We start from the raw sequence: 18,812 nt of genomic DNA on the forward strand, positions 1-18,812 counted from the left end.
ATACATAATATTCACACCTGTTATATATGGAGGGAGGTCCTGCAGTAATGATGTATACAGAACATTCACACCTGTTATATATGGAGGGAGGTCCTGCAGTAATGATGTATACAGAATATTCACACCCTGTTATATATGGAGGGAGGTCCTGTAGTAATGATGTATACAGAATATTCACACCTGTTATATATGGAGGGAGGTCCTGCAGTAATGATGTATACAGAACATTCACACCTGTTATATATGGAGGGAGGTCCTGCAGTAATGATGTATACAGAATATTCACACCCTGTTATATATGGAGGGAGGTCCTGTAGTAATGATGTATACAGAATATTCACACCTGTTATATATGGAGGGAGGTCCTGCAGTAATGATGTATACAGAATATTCACACCCTGTTATATATGGAGGGAGGTCCTGCAGTAACAGTATATACAGAAAATTCACACCCTGCAATATATGGAGGCAGGTCCTGTAGTAATGATATATACAGAACATTCACACCCTGTTACATATGGAGGGAGGGCCTGTAGTAATGATGTATACATAATATTCACACTCTGTTATATATGGAGGGAGGGCCTGTAGTAATGATGTATACAGAACATTCACACCCTGTTATATATGGAGGCAGGTCCTGTAGTAATGATGTATACAGAATATTCCCACCCTGTTACATATGGAGGGAGGTCCTGCAGTAATGATATATACAGAACATTCACACCCTGTTACATATGGAGGGAGGGCCTGTAGTAATGATGTATACATAATATTCACACCCTGTTATATATGGAGGGAGGTCCTGCAGTAACAGTATATACATAATATTCACACCCTGTTATATATGGAGGGAGGGCCTGTAGTAATGATGTATACATAATATTCACACCCTGTTACATATGGAGGGAGGTCCTGCAGTAATGATGTATACATAATATTCACACCCTGTTATATATGGAGGCAGGTCCTGTAGTAATGATGTATACAGAATATTCCCACCCTGTTACATATGGAGGGAGGTCCTGCAGTAATGATATATACATAATATTCACACCCTGTTACATATGGAGGGAGGTCCTGCAGTAATGATGTATACATAATATTCACACCCTGTTATATATGGAGGGAGGTCCTGCAGTAATGATATATACAGAACATTCCCACCCTGTTATATATGGAGGGAGGGCCTGTAGTAATGATGTATACATAATATTCCCACCCTGTTACATATGGAGGGAGGTCCTGCAGTAATGATATATACATAATATTCACACCCTGTTACATATGAACGGAGGTCCTGCAGTAATGATGTATACATAATATTCCCACCCTGTTACATATGGAGGGAGGGCCTGTAGTAATGATGTATACAGAATATTCCCACCTGTTATATATGGAGGGAGGTCCTGCAGTAATGATGTATACAGAACATTCACACCCTGTTATATATGGAGGCAGGTCCTGTAGTAATGATGTATACAGAATATTCACACCCTGTTATATATGGAGGGAGGTCCTGTAGTAATGATGTATACAGAATATTCACACCCTGTTACATATGAACGGAGGTCCTGCAGTAATGATGTATACATAATATTCACACCCTGTTATATATGGAGGGAGGTCCTGTAGTAATGATGTATACATAATATTCACACCCTGTTATATATGGAGGGAGGTCCTGTAGTAATGATGTATACATAATATTCACACCCTGTTATATATATGGAGGGAGGTACTCCTATATCATCATTCACCCCCGCTATATCCTGCTTGCACCCATCACTGACTCATACAGACAGACAAGTACCTTTTAGTGGGCGTCGGGGCACCGGATGAGATGTGAGTGACCATAGCATCGTTCATGTTGGATAAAGGGTGAGGCGGGCTGAACATGACAAAAAGAAAGCAAAATTTAATGAACGAAAAACAAAATCAGAAGAGCGTTCATTCAGTATAACAATCGTCCATCGCAGCAGCCACCAAGTGAGACTGCCATCACATGATCAGGCCGCCTATTACCGGCCAAATCTATTCCCTGTCCACACTAGAACGGCGTGACGTCCGGTACGGTGTGCGTTGCGTTCTCCGTAAGAAAAACACACATAATACATAAGTTAAGAAAATCTGCAGCCACTAATGGCAGCCAAAACTGAGCCCAGAATAAATCTGCATTGTTACGTAAAGCTACATACCCCCTCCCCAGTCCCTTCCTCCACTTGCACTGTGTCAGTGTTTACTGCATCTCTGGCATGCCATTCATGAATTAGGAGGCTCAGGATGAACAGCTGGATAGGTCTTACCCAATTATGGCATTGCTGTACAAAAATGAATATAATTGATAGGATCTGCTCTTAAAGGAGCCATTAATAAAGCAGGACCTGCTGGCAGCACTGGAAAGAGTAAGCGCAGAGGGCGGTACAGAGGACAATTGGGAACATGGCATCCACTAAATGAGATGCTGGAAGGGGGCAGTGGTACCTCCAATGGAGGCAGACCACGCAGCTTCTTTGGGACCTGTGGGGAAAGGGGGCACTGCAGAGTCCCTGTCACAAGTGCAGAAAGCTTAAGGACCTGTGATGACGACAGTACAGGTCCTGCACCATCTAGTACAGGAACTGCACAAAGTACTGTGTAGTCGTTAGCTTAGGAAGGTGCATCTGCCGGGACCTGTGATGACATCATCACAGGCCCTTCAACGCCCAACAGCATGGAGAAGAACTGCAAGATAAGCTCTCCATTGAGACTGGAATGGAGTCTCAATGGTAGTACTTCATGCCTCACAGAAGTAGTACCTCATACTGTATTGATTCTCATACCTCAAAAGTGCCACATTATACATTGCAATTGAGTACCTCATGTCTCACTCATATATAGCACTGCAGACAACTACAACCCCCACATATCAGTACACTGCTGTATATACTGTATATCTGTACACTGCATCTATTATACCTCGTACCTCACATATCAGTACACTGCTGTATATACTATATATCTGTACACACTGCATCTATTTTACCTCGTACCTCACATATCAGTAAACTGCTGTATATACTATATATCTGTACCCACTGCATCTATTATACCTCGTACCTCACATATCAGTACACTACTGTATATACTATATATCTGTACACTGCATCTATTATACCTCGTACCTCACATATCAGTACACTGCTGTATATACTATATATCTGTACACTGCATCTATTATACCTCGTACCTCACATATCAGTACACTGCTGTATATACTATATATCTCTACCCACTGCATCTATTATACCTCGTACCTCACATATCAGTACACTGCAGTATATACTGTATATCTGTACACTGCATCTATTATACCTCGTACCTCACATATCAGTACACTGCTGTATATACTATATATCTGTACCCACTGCATCTATTATACCTCGTACCTCACATATCAGTACACTACCGTATATACTATATATCTGTACACTGCATCTATTATACCTCGTACCTCACATATCAGTACACTACTGTATATACTATATATCTGTACACACTGCATCTATTATACCTCGTACCTCACATATCAGTACACTGCTGTATATACTGTATATCTGTACACTGCACCTATTATACCTCGTACCTCACATATCAGTACACTGCTGTATATACTATATATCTGTACCCACTGCATCTATTATACCTCGTACCTCACATATCAGTACACTGCTGTATATACTATATATCTGTACACACTGCATCTATTATACCTCGTACCTCACATATCAGTACACTGCAGTATATACTGTATATCTGTACACTGCATCTATTATACCTCGTACCTCACATATCAGTACACTACCGTATATACTATATATCTGTACACTGCATCTATTATACCTCGTACCTCACATATCAGTACACTACTGTATATACTATATATCTGTACCCACTGCATCTATTATACATCGTACCTCACATATCAGTACACTGCTGTATATACTGTATATCTGTACACTGCATCTATTATACCTCGTACCTCACATATCAGTACACTGCTGTATATACTATATATCTGTACCCACTGCATCTATTATACCTCGTACCTCACATATCAGTACACTGCTGTATATACTATATATCTGTACCCACTGCATCTATTATACCTCGTACCTCACATATCAGTACACTACTGTATATACTATATATCTGTACACTGCATCTATTATACCTTGTACCTCACATATCAGTACACTGCTGTATATACTATATATCTGTACACTGCATCTATTATACCTCGTACCTCACATATCAGTACACTGCTGTATATACTATATATCTGTACACACTGCATCTATTATACCTCGTACCTCACATATCAGTACACTGCTGTATATACTATATATCTGTACACACTGCATCTATTATACCTCGTACCTCACATATCAGTACACTGCTGTATATACTATATATCTGTACACACTGCATCTATTATACCTCGTACCTCACATATCAGTACACTGCAGTATATACTATACTGTATATCTGTACACACTGCATCTATTATACCTCATACCTCACATACCAGTACACTGCTGTATATACTATACTGTATATCTGTACACACTGCATCTATTATACCTCGTACCTCACATATCAGTACACTGCTGTATATACTATATATCTGTACACACTGCATCTATTATACCTCGTACCTCACATATCAGTACACTGCTGTATATACTATATATCTGTACACACTGCATCTATTATACCTCGTACCTCACATACCAGTACACTGCTGTATATACTATACTGTATATCTGTACACACTGCATCTATTATACCTCATACCTCACATACCAATACACTGCTGAATATACTATACTGTATATCTGTACACACTGCATTTATTATACCTCGTACCTCACATACCAATACACTGCTGTATATACTATACTGTATATCTGTACACACTGCATCTATTATACCTCGTACCTCACAAATCAGAAACTCTTCATGGGGACAATGCTGCTGACAGTGGGGAGGAGGGTTGTCAGGGGACAATAATGCTGGGTATTTTGCACTTCATGGGGATATTTATTTGGCGTTGTCAGGGAAGGTATTTCGTGCTGCAATGTTGTATTTATATGGTGAAGTTGGGGAGATAATTTGGCAATGCACGCTGGTATCCGACGCTGCTCAGAGCAATTATGGGCTGCATGGTGGTTGAGCTTTATCATGGTATGTGCTGCTGCTGGGGAGGGAAATGTATGTCCGTGACAGGCGATTAGGCTTTTTTGTGTTCCATTTTTATTTCCTTTCTTGTGTTGATGGTTTACATAGGGGCATGAACAAGTAAAGCAAAATTCCCCTCAGCAGCATGCATTGCACAACATTATATGTATGCAGTATCATGTGTGGCTGCTTTGTAATCCCAGACCAGCCCTGATGGCACACTGTATAACATGCAGCAGCAGGCACAGTTCATGGAGGAAGGGGAGGGGCCAGGAAGCGGTAGTGGGAGGGGCTATGGATGGGACATTGGGGCTGAATTTGGATTCTTGCTATGGGACCCAGTAATTTCTATGTACGCCCCTAAAGTGGGGAATATATTTACAGTCTAGCATTCGTGCCATATTGCATCAAAAAGCCACAACCATATATAACCAAATCACAAAAGTGCGCAAATTTGAGGAGGAAACGGCGCAAACATTGACAGAATGGATGAGCCCCATAATTCCTAATGTCCATGAGCACCGATTCTCTAGTGGAACTTGGGTGCATTTTTGTTTCTATTATGGCTGCAAATTCCAATCCAACTGCAGATCTAACGACCTCACTTATCCCCATTATCCTGAGGTCAATAGACACGCCACTGCATCGCGCTCCGAGCTTTTCCCAGTCAAATCTTCAGCCGTTCAACAAAATGTGTTTTCTTTGGACCACGAACAAGGACCCAGAAGAACCAGACAAGACCTGGGAACTAAAATCAGATCTTTCAAAACAACCATGGGGAACTCTTGTGAAGATGAATCTGAGGAAAAAGCAGCCAATTGAGAGCCAAGAGCCGAACTGGCCGACCAAGATCCGAGACCCAAACCGGCCGACAGCCAAGACCCAAAAGCGGCCAACCAAGATCCGAAACCCGAACCGGCCGACATCCAAGACCCAAAGCGGCCGACCGAGAGCCAAGACCCAAAGCGGCCGACCGTCAGCCAAGACCCAAAGCGGCCGACCGTCAGCCAAGACCCAAAGCGGCCTACCGTCAGCCAAGACCCAAAGCGGCCGACCGTCAGCCAAGACCCAAAGCTGCCGACCGTCAGCCAAGACCCAAAGCGGCCGACCGTCAGCCAAGACCCAAAGCGGCCGACCGTCAGCCAAGACCCAAAGCGGCCGACCGTCAGCCAAGACCCAAAGCGGCCGACCGTCAGCCAAGACCCAAAGCGGCCGACCGTCAGCCAAGACCCAAAGCGGCCGACCGTCAGCCAAGACCCAAAGCGGCCGACCGTCAGCCAAGACCCGAACCGGCCTACAGTCAGCCAAGACCCGAACCGGCCAACCAAGATCCAAGACCCGAACCGGCCAACCAAGATCCAAGACCCGAACCGGCCAACCAAGATCCAAGACCCGAAGCGGCCGACCGAGAGCCAAGACCTGAACCGACCAACCAGGATCCAAGACCCAAAGTGGCCGACTGAGAACAAGACCTGAACTAGCCGACCAAGATCCAAGACCTGAATTGGCCAACCAAGAGCTAAGACCCAAACCGGCAAAGCGAGAGCCAATATCCAAACAAGACTAAACCCCAGAAGTGCTTACAAGGAGCAAGTCTACCAAAATGAATGATAGGAGGAATTTATATTCAGGGCGCCATATGTCGATGAGCAGGACGAGCCCCATATTCCATGACATAGGAGCCCCGGGATCCTTGAACAACAACCTGAAGATGATCCACAGATTCAGGCTTTCTCCTAATTAACCCTGAATATCCTGCATCCAATCACCTTGGACACAGGACACATTACTAGATAACGACTCAATGAAGAGGATGTGAGAGGAGGCAGACCTCGCCCTGGCACGTGTGTGAGCAATGGGGGGTAGTGGTGGGATCTGGTGTATGAAGCACACCCTCCATGCGGCACAATAAGACAGTACATAGCACATCACAGAGTCCTAGAACATACAGGGTTAATCTAGTCAGACACTGTTCTGCAGGCACACACTGGGTTAATGAAGGAGCACACACAGGGTTAATGACAGGGGGCACACAATGAGGCACACACCGGGTTAATGACAGGGGGCATACAATGAGGCTCGCTGTAGGCACGCTCACCAATCACACACCAGGTAGAGATCACATCCGCGCCGCACACAAAGTTCTCATCCCGGGGAGGCACAGACCTGGCAGCTGTGAGGAGACGCCGCTCGCTCGCTATGCATCCCCTACAATGTGCGGCGTCTCTAAGGAAACCACTGGTCATGTGACCGCGGGGATCGTTCCGGAGCGGAGAACAGGAGCGGCCACAAGGAGGAGAGAAAATCTACATCACTGATAGGCTGGGAGCCGTGCCCATCCACATCCAGAGCCGTGCCCATCCACATCCAGAGCCGTGCCCATCCACATCCAGAGCCGTGCCCATCCACATCCAGAGCTGTGCCCATACACATACAATGCCGTGTCCCAAATTCCCAATCACGTATACCCATCTACATACAGAGCAGTATCAGTGGTGCCCAGTCCATGCCCGCTCAGTGGCCCTTTCCTTGTGGATGTGGCGGCCCGACCCCTCTGGTTCAATACAATATAAATGGAGAAGGTGGAGAAGCTGGCACCCTCCTCTGCCATGCCTGCCCCGTGCCAGTCTATACAATACAGGTGATATCACAGACAAACAGTACAAGCCAGGGCGGCTCGGCCTGGATGACGTCTCCGCCCGGAGCTCCTCTGGGACCAGCAGGCGAGGCCTCAGCTCTGTGGTAATATCGCAGCGCGGGCAGCAGAACATGGCGGGTACGCTCACGGCATCGCATTATCCTAATGAGAGTCTCAATCAGATTAGGAGCCAGGCACAGACATTGTACCAGCTGCAACGCAGAGCTGTGTGCGCACCGAGGCGGCGCAGGGGAAGGAGGTACCACAGGCGCACTGCGCATTACAATGGGGGCCGAGGTGCAACAGAGACACCAAAAGTACAACAAGATAAAGGACACGACAGGTAAAACAGGGGCACCAGGAAGCTCCATGGTGCGTACCTGCCCCGGGCACATACCTGGCCCATCCCCGCAGCCTGCTAGGAGCACGGCGTACCCTGCTCTGGCTAAGAGGGCTCCAGACATGTGAGTGGGAGCAGCTGCTCACTGCTGGAGATAAGAGGGCATCTCATTAGACGCTGATGCCAGCCACAAGGTCGGCTGTGCCCAGAACTTGGGGCTCAAATCAGTCAGCGCTGCATACACAAAAAAGTCTGAATCCTCAACAGGAAACCAGCTCCCGGAAATTCACAGCTGGGACTTTGTTACAGTGTAATGTGTCTGCTGTCTATAGTCACAACTGCAAGGAGTGTCAGCTGCTACTACCCTGGCCGGGCCCTGCTCTGTACAGGCCAGCACTGGTTAATCCTGCCTCCTGCGCACCTACAGCACCAGGACAAAATATACAACCCTCATCATCCATCCATTATATGGTGACACCCACCATCCTGCACGCACTATACCAGGACACCCATCATCCTGCACATATTATACCAGGACACCCACCATCCTGCACAAATTATACCAGGACACCCATCATCCTGCACGCATTATACCAGGACACCCACCATCCAGCACACATTATACCAGGACACCCACCATCCAGCACACATTATACCAGGACACCCATCATCCTGCACAAATTATACCAGGACACCCATCATCCTGCACATATTATACCAGGACACCCACCATCCAGCACACATTATACCAGGACACCCACCATCCTGCACGCATTATACCAGGACACCCATCATCCTGCACGCACTATACCAGGACACCCATCATCCTGCACAAATTATACCAGGACACCCACCATCCAGCACACATTATACCAGGACACCCATCATTCTGCACGCACTATACCAGGACACCCATCATCCTGCACGCATTATACCAGGACACCCATCATTCTGCACGCATTATACCAGGACACCCATCATCCTGCATGCATTATACCAGGACACCCATCATCCTGCACGCACTATACCAGGACACCCATCATCCTGTACGCATTATACCAGGACACCCATCATCCTGCACGCATTATACCAGGACACCCATCATTCTGCACGCATTATACCAGGACACCCATCATCCTGCACGCATTATACCAGGACACCCATCATCCTGCACGCATTATACCAGGACACCCATCATCCTGCACGCATTATACCAGGACACCCATCATTCTGCACGCACTATACCAGGACACCCATCATTCTGCACGCATTATACCAGGACACCCATCATCCTGCACGCACTATACCAGGACACCCATCATCCTGCATGCATTATACCAGGACACCCATCATCCTGCACGCACTATACCAGGACACCCATCATCCTGCACACATTATACCAGGACACCCATCATCCTGCACGCATAATTACATCATTTCGGTCCCAGACCTTCCTTTAAGTTAACCCTGTACACACTGCACATAGTCATGTGAGACCTGTCCGCGCCGTCTCTTCCCCATCTGGAGATGTCGTCCTCTCTTACCTTCTCCTCCACATTTGTAGAGACGCCTCGGGTCAAAGTCTACCCGCTCAGGTAATATTTTACAGACACTTAAAGGCCAGGGGTGTAAGTGTCCTTGTGTGATGGCGGGGACAGGGAACGTTACTGTGCTATAGATGAATATACTACCACCCCCACCCTTAAAACCAGGCATGTAGCACGGCTGCAGACCCCACCCATTACGCCAAATATTTGTGGACTCTGTGCGCAGCCATGTGAATGAAGCAGCTCCCCCCCCTTTCACAGCAGGAAGTCCCAGCACGCTCCCAATGCCCAAAGTAGCAGCCAAATTACATCTGGCCATGTTACTCCCTTTTCGTTTCTGCCACCATTTAGTAAAGCAGAGTACGTTTCCTGCCGAGGTGTGAACGCCGTGTGCAGGAATGGCCTTATCTTTGCTGTTGGTCACTGACCCGCAGGGCGTGGACCAATTACAGCCACGTGCGCACTGGTACCAGCACAGGAGACGTCGTAAACCCATTCATCCACATCATGCCCTGTACTCGGATGTAGGTGGTTCTAGGGGTGAGGCTCAGCGCTCGGAGGCAGTGCGGCACAATGTACTCTGCTCCCGCACCTATGGGTAGCTCAAAAGACAACAAATCCCCCTCCTCCTGAGGGTCCAAATTAAGAACGCATGGCACAAGGACGGCCGTACTGTATGCACATGTGCGGTTTACTAAGAGCAGATGTGGGGATGGAGAGACACTGCCCAGAGCAACGCCCCAGTATACAGGCGAGACGCTGGAGCACATGTTCTTACGTGGCTGTGGATACGGCAACCACCTGTAACGGCAATCAGGGCGCCGTTATCAGCGCTCCCCAGCTTCATTTTCCCAGGTCATCTCAGACATTGATGGCACATCGCTAGGATATGCCACCAATGTCAGATAGGTGCGTGTCCCACCTCTGTGATCTGCTCCTATGTCCAGAACGGGGCCCCCAAAGTGAGGGAGAGCACTGCACGCCTTTGGGAGTTTAGAAAATAGCTGAGCACCTATCTTACACTGGTGGTGGCATATCCTTGCCGAGTGACGAATTATCCAAGGTCCATAGATAGAAGATCTTATGTCCCATCATTCCCATGATGACTCAAATCTTCTGTATCATGTAGGTGTCTCACCAATCTTGCTTCATGTCACCATCCTTATCCAGCCCAAGGACTGCTAAGCTGTCAACGTGACAAGACCCATCAAGCTTCTTCATCATCATCATCTAACTGGATCCTGGTTCCAAGAGAAGTCCTTGACTTTTCCAAACCTCAATGCAAGCTGGAGATTAAACCATCTCTACCAGAACGTCTTAACCACCTGGAGATGCACCATGAGTGGGCTCTCAGACCACAGTAAGAGTTAGGGATGGTGGCATCACCACTGTCCTCATTCCATTCGTTTGGCTTAGGAACAGCTGTGGAGCATGTGGGTCTATCCAACAATCAGTTGGGTTCTGATGTCCAAAATTTCTGAAAATGTATTGGCATGAGAGGGCGACAAAATGATGAGAAAAATGATGAGCCAAGACCCTACACAGAAGACCTTGTTAGGAGCAGAGGACATCTTACCCACCAGTAAATGTGTCTTTAGTGGACTAGAAACAAACAAATCTTGATCTGGCTCTTCAGGGGGCGCAGTGAGACCCCATCACAGTCCCATTCCTAATCTCATTACAAGTCTTAAAGCCACAGGCATATCTAGATTCCACTCCGTCACCAGGGGAATAGAGACAAAGAAGAGGGATAGGGGGCGCACAATAGGATAGTACGTCCAAAACAAATATAAATTGATTGGAGGACAAAGGTGCTCACCTTTTAGGGTTGTGCTAGAGATGGGCACAAATCTATTGTAGACTTGTAAAATAATAGACCCTTTTTTTCCAGGAACGCAGCCGCAGAAAGAGTTTCTTTGGGATCGGATTCCCAATCCCCCAAAGGATACTTGTAGGAGAGGAAGTTCTGGTCAGGCGCAAAATCACTGGTAGAGCAGGTCTTCATAGAAATAAAGAAGATTTTATCTTTCACACGGGCGAGTATTCGATGCGTGAGTTGAACACATTGCACCCGCACTGAATACCGACCCATTCATTTCTATGGGGCTGTGCACACGAGCGGTGATTTTCACGCATCACTTGTGCGTTGCGTGAAAATCGCAGCATACTCCTCTTTGTGCGTTTTTTTACGTAACGCAGGCCCCATAGAAATGAATGGGGTTGCGTGAAAATCGCAAGCATCCGCAAGCAAGTGCGGATGTGGTGCGATTTTCACGCACGGTTGCTAGGAGACGATCGGGATGGGGACCCGATCATTATTATTTCCCCTTATAACATGGTTATAAGGGAAAATAATAGCATTCTGAATACAGAATGCAAAGTACAATAGCGCTGGAGGGGTTAAAAAAATATTGAAAAATAATTTAACTCACCTTAATCCACTTGTTCGCGCAGCCGGCATCTCTTCTGTCTTTAACTGTGAGCAATAGGACCTTTGATGATGTCACTGCATTCATCACATGGTCCATCACATGATCCATCACCATGGTGATGGATCATGTGATGGACAATGTGATGAATGCAGTGACATCATCACATGATCCATCACCATGGTGATGGATCATGTGATGAGCGTAGTGACGTCATCAAAGGTCCTATTGCTCACAGATGAAGACAGAAGAGATGCCGGCTGCGCGATTAAGGTGAGTTAAATTATTATTTATTTTTTAACCCCTCCAGCGCTGTTTTACTATGTATTCTGAATGCTATTATTTTCCCTTATAACCATGTTATAAGGGAAAATAATACAATCTACAGGACACCGATCCCAAGCCCGAACTTCCTCTCCTAAACAAGGGCATTCCTCTGCCCATCATAGACATATCATTATGCCCATGGTCACTGCCTATGACAACTACAGTCCCATTTCTAAGTTCATTGTAGACCCATTACAGGCCCCCCATCCTATGCTCAATACATCCTCCCTCCTATACCCATTACAGGCCCCCCTCCTATACCCATTACAGGCCCCCCTCCTATACCCATTACAGCCCCCCTCCTATACCAATCACAGGCCCCCCTCCTATACCCATTACAGCCCCCCTCCTATACCCATTACAGCCCCCCTCCTATACCCATTACAGGCCCCCCTCCTATACCCATTACAGGCCCCCCTCCTATACCCATTACAGGCCCCCCTTTTATACCCATTACAGCCCCCCTCCTATACCCATCACAGCCCCTCTCCTATACCCATTACAGGCCCCCTCCTATACCCATTACAGCCCCCCTCCTATACCCATTACAGCCCCCCTCCTATACCAATTACAGGCCCCCTCCTATACCAATTACAGGCCCCCTCCTATACCAATTACAGGCCCCCCTCCTATACCAATTACAGGCCCCCCTCCTATACCAATTACAGCCCCCCTCCTATACCCATCACAGCCCCTCTCCTATGCCCATTACAGGCCCCCCTCCTATACCCATTACAGGCCCCCCTCCTATACCCATCACAGCCCCCCTCCTATACCCATTACAGCCCCCCTCCTATACCAATTACAGGCCCCCCTCCTATACCCATTACAGCCCCCCTCCTATACCAATTACAGGCCCCCCTCCTATACCCATTACAGGCCCCCCTCCTATACCCATCACAGCCCTCCGTCCTATGCCCATCACAGCCCCCCCTCCTATACCCATCACAGGCCCCCCTCCTATGTCCATCACAGGCCCCCCTCCTATACCCATTACAGGCCCCCCTCCTATACCCATTACAGCCCCCCTCCTATACCCATTACAGCCCCCCTCCTATACCCATCACAGCCCCTCTCCTATACCCATCACAGCCCCTCTCCTATACCCATTACAGGCCCCCCACCTATACCCATTACAGGCCCCCCTCCTATACCCATTACAGGCCCCCTCCTATACCCATTACAGGCCCCCCTCCTATACCCATTACAGGCCCCCCTCCTATACCCATCACAGGCCCCCCTCCTATACCCATCACAGGCCCCCCTCCTATGTCCATCACAGGCCCCCCTCCTATACCCATCACAGGCCCCCCTCCTATACCCATTACAAGCCCCCCGTCCTATGTCCATCACAGCCCCCCCTCCTATACCCATCACAGCCCCCCCTCCTATACCCATCACAGCCCCCCGTCCTATGCCCATCACAGCCCTCCGTCCTATGCCCATCACAGCCCCCCCTCCTATACCCATTACAAGCCCCCCGTCCTATGTCCATCACAGCCCCCCTCCTATGCCCATTACAGGCCCCCCTCCTATGCCCATCGCAGCCCCCCGTCCTATGCCCATCACAGCCCCCCCTCCTATACCCATTACAAGCCCCCCGTCCTATGTCCATCACAGCCCCCCTCCTATGCCCATTACAGGCCCCCGTCCTATGCCCATCACAGCCCCCCGTCCTATGCCCATCACAGCCCCCATCTTTAGGCAGCTCTGCCACATAACCCCAGTGACCAGGTCTCACGTTTTCTACTGATGAAGTAATTATTAAGATGCTCCTTTGATGCCTCTGGTCCATCAGGTGCCAGTTACGCAGTATGTGCGGTCCTCTCCTGACCCTACAGATGTAGTCTTGGGGCAGCGAGCAGGCATCCTGAATGGGAAGCCATGTCTGGAGAAACGGCCGGACCCATATTACGAGGAGAAGCAATAACCATCCTCATCAGGAGACGAGCTGCAGATGTTCTGTGCTAATTACACATAATGAGCAATGACACTAATCATAAAACATGTGGAGAATGGGAGCTGCGCTCATTACAGATCCCCCAGGGCAGTATACCTGCCCCCGCCGGACACAGTCATCCCATTCATTTATTGCCAAACATCCAGAAAGGGGCTGCAGAGACCTCCGCACCAGGGGGAGCAACGAGATCACAGGGCGCAGAGACCCAACAGAGCCCCCACCCCATCCTGCATTACATGGGCACTGATCTGAAGTACAGAAATTATCCTGTATTATACTCCAGAGCTGCACTCACTATTCTGCTGGTGCAGTCACTGTGTACATACATTACATTACTTATCCTGTACTGATCCTGAGTTATATCCTGTATTATACTCCAGAGCTGCACTCACTATTCTGCTGGTGCAGTCACTGTGTACATACATTACTTATCTTGTACTGATCCTGAGTTACATCCTGTATTATACTCCAGAGCTGCACTCACTATTCTGCTGGTGCAGTCACTGTGTACATACATTACATTACTTATCCTGTACTGATCCTGAGTTATATCCTGTATTATACTCCAGAGCTGCACTCACTATTCTGCTGGTGCAGTCACTGTGTACATACATTACTTATCTTGTACTGATCCTGAGTTACATCCTGTATTATACTCCAGAGCTGCACTCACTATTCTGCTGGTGCAGTCACTGTGTACATACATTACATTATTTATCCTGTACTGATCCTGAGTTACATCCTGTATTATACTCCAGAGCTGCACTCACTATTCTGCTGGTGCAGTCACTGTGTACATACATTACATTACTTATCCTGTATTATACTCCAGAGCTGCACTCACTATTCTGCTGGTGCAGTCACTGTGTACATACATTACATTACTTATCCTGTACTGATCCTGAGTTATATCCTGTATTATACTCCAGAGCTGCACTCACTATTCTGCTGGTGCAGTCACTGTGTACATACATTACTTATCTTGTACTGATCCTGAGTTACATCCTGTATTATACTCCAGAGCTGCACTCACTATTCTGCTGGTGCAGTCACTGTGTACATACATTACATTACTTATCCTGTACTGATCCTGAGTTATATCCTGTATTATACTCCAGAGCTGCACTCACTATTCTGCTGGTGCAGTCACTGTGTACATACATTACTTATCTTGTACTGATCCTGAGTTACATCCTGTATTATACTCCAGAGCTGCACTCACTATTCTGCTGGTGCAGTCACTGTGTACATACATTACATTATTTATCCTGTACTGATCCTGAGTTACATCCTGTATTATACTCCAGAGCTGCACTCACTATTCTGCTGGTGCAGTCACTGTGTACATACATTACATTACTTATCCTGTATTATACTCCAGAGCTGCACTCACTATTCTGCTGGTGCAGTCACTTTGTACATACATTACATTACTTATCCTGTACTGATCCTGAGTTACATCCTGTATTATACTCCAGAGCTGCACTCACTATTCTGCTGGTGCAGTCACTGTGTACATACATTACATTACTTATCCTGTACTGATCCTGAGTTACATCCTGTATTATACTCCAGAGCTGCACTCACTATTCTGCTGGTGCAGTCACTGTGTACATACATTACATTACTTATCCTGTACTGATCCTGAGTTACATCCTGTATTATACTCCAGAGCTGCACTCACTATTCTGCTGGTGCAGTCACTGCGTACATACATTACTTATCCTGTACTGATCCTGAGTTACATCCTGTATTATACCCCAGAGCTGCACTCACTATTCTGCTGGTGCAGTCACTGTGTACATACATTACATTACTTGTAGTTCCAGAGTATAATACAGGATGTAACTCAGGATCAGTACATGATAAGTAATGTATGTACACAGTGACTCCACCAGCAGAATAGTGAGTGCAGCTCTGGAGTATAATACAGGATGTAACTCAGGATCAGTACAGGATAAGGTAATGTCTTTATATACACTCTCTCTAGACCAGATACAAGATGAGATACGGCCTCCATCCTGGATACAAGATGAGATACGGCCTCCATCCTGGATACAAGATGAGATACGGCCTCCATCCTGGATACAAGATGAGATACGGCCTCCATCCTGGATACAAGATGAGATACGGCCTCCATCCTGGATACAAGATGAGATACGGCCTCCATCCTGGATACAAGATGAGATACAGCTGGACATGGAGTTTGCGGCTGTTAACCGTTTCAGGCCACGTATGTGTAGGTCACGTGTGGGGAAGGTTCAGCTTTTCAACTAGAAAGCAGCTGGAAATTATGGGAAAGAATCACAATGAAAGTTTAGGGATTCATACATTTTTCATTCTACAACTTTCAGATCAAAATGTGAGTGATCTCTTGTCATCATTGTGTCAGTCTTCACTGCAGTTCTGGCATGCTATTCATAACCCAGGAAGGATTAGATGAACATGACCCGCAGATATCAGTACAGGGCGACCCTGGTATCATCCGGTACTCACACTATATGGGAGAGGTCCAGCGGCTTCTCCGGGTGCTCTGGGAACACCGGCTGTGGCGGTTCTCTGCTGGGGACGCAGCCAAGGGATTTACTGATCGCGTGACTCAACTTTTTCGCCGGCGACTTCTGGGAATAGAAAAACACAGAGAAAATGTCAGACTGGAGCTTCCATATGTAGAGGTCAACTACCACCTGCTGCCACTACTACTACACCCACCTTCTATCACTACTACTACACCCACCTTCTATCACTACTACTACACCCACCTTCTATCACTACTACTACACCCACCTTCTATCACTACTACTACACCCACCTTCTATCACAACTACTACACCCACCTTCTATCACTACTACTACACCCACCTTCTATCACTACTACTACACCCACCTTCTATCACTACTACTACACCCACCTTCTATCACTACTACTACACCCACCTTCTATTACAACTACTACACCCACCTTCTATCACTACTACTACTACACCCACCTTCTATCACTACTACTACACCCACCTTCTATTACAACTACTACACCCACCTTCTATCACTACTACTACACCCACCTTCTATCACAACTACTACACCCACCTTCTATCACAACTACTACACCCACCTTCTATCACTACTACTACACCCACCTTCTATCACAACTACTACACCCACCTTCTATCACTACTACTACACCCACCTTCTATCACTACTACTACACCCACCTTCTATCACAACTACTACACCCACCTTCTATCACAACTACTACACCCACCTTCTATCACTACTACTACACCCACCTTCTATCACAACTACTACACCCACCTTCTATCACAACTACTACACCCACCTTCTATCACAACTACTACACCCACCTTCTATCACTACTACTACACCCACCTTCTATCACAACTACTACACCCACCTTCTATCACAACTACTACACCCACCTTCTATCACTACTACTACACCCACCTTCTATCACTACTACTACACCCACCTTCTATCACAACTACTACACCCACCTTCTATCACAACTACTACACCCACCTTCTATCACAACTACTACACCCACCTTCTATCACTACTACTACACCCACCTTCTATCACTACTACTACACCCACCTTCTATCACTACTACTACACCCACCTGCTGCTGTCACTACTACCACCAACACCTAATTTCACCACTACTACACCCACCTTCTGTCGCAACTACTACCACCACCTGCTGCCACTACTACCACCACTATCTATTGCCACTACTACCACCACCACCTGCCACTCTAACCACCACCACCTGCTACCACTACTAATCGTTGCCACTACCACCACCACTTGCTGCTGCCACTACTACCACCACCACCATCTGATGCCACTACTACTACCACCACTATCTATTGCCACTACTACCCCCACCACCTGCCCCTACCACCATTATCTATTGCCACTACTACTATCACCACCACCTGCCACTACTACACCCACCTTCTGTCGCAACTACTACACCCACCTGCTGCCACTACTAATCGCTGCCACTACTACTATCACCACTATCTATTGCCACTACTACCACCACCACCTGCCCCTACTACTATCTATTGCCACTACTACTACCACCACTTGCTGCTGCCACTACGACCACCACCAATATCTATTGCCACTACCACCACCTGCTGCCACTACCACCACCTGCCCCTACCACTATCTATTGCCACTACTACCACCACCTGCTGCCACTACCACCACCTGCCCCTACCACTATCTATTGCCACTACTACTACCACCACCACCACTATCACCACCACCTGCTGCCACTACTACCACCATCTTCTGCCACCCACTACCAGCCATCGTGGGG

At 47.2% G+C, this 18,812-nt stretch overlaps 1 protein-coding gene across 13 annotated transcripts in view; it reads right to left on the reverse strand.

The window, feature by feature from the left end:
- DTNB (dystrobrevin beta) overlaps positions 1-18,812 on the reverse strand; it is a 77,015-nt gene that overhangs the window by 25,130 nt on the left and 33,073 nt on the right. For 11 of the 13 annotated variants that reach the window (XR_005778080.1, XM_040427022.1, XM_040427026.1 and 8 more), the window contains 2 exons: positions 16,958-17,082; positions 1,814-1,891 (listed from right to left, as the gene is read on the reverse strand). Coding sequence is in view for 12 of the 13 variants with exons in the window: in XM_040427022.1 (XP_040282956.1) it covers positions 1,814-1,891; positions 16,958-17,082 (203 nt within the window). In the remaining variant the exon portion in view is untranslated. The remainder of the gene's footprint in view (positions 1-1,813; positions 1,892-16,957; positions 17,083-18,812) is intronic. The other 2 variants (XM_040427025.1, XM_040427028.1) reach the window with 2 other exon arrangements.

This window comes from Bufo bufo, chromosome 4 (assembly GCF_905171765.1).
Source record: "Bufo bufo chromosome 4, aBufBuf1.1, whole genome shotgun sequence".
NCBI classification, from domain to species: domain Eukaryota; kingdom Metazoa; phylum Chordata; class Amphibia; order Anura; family Bufonidae; genus Bufo; species Bufo bufo.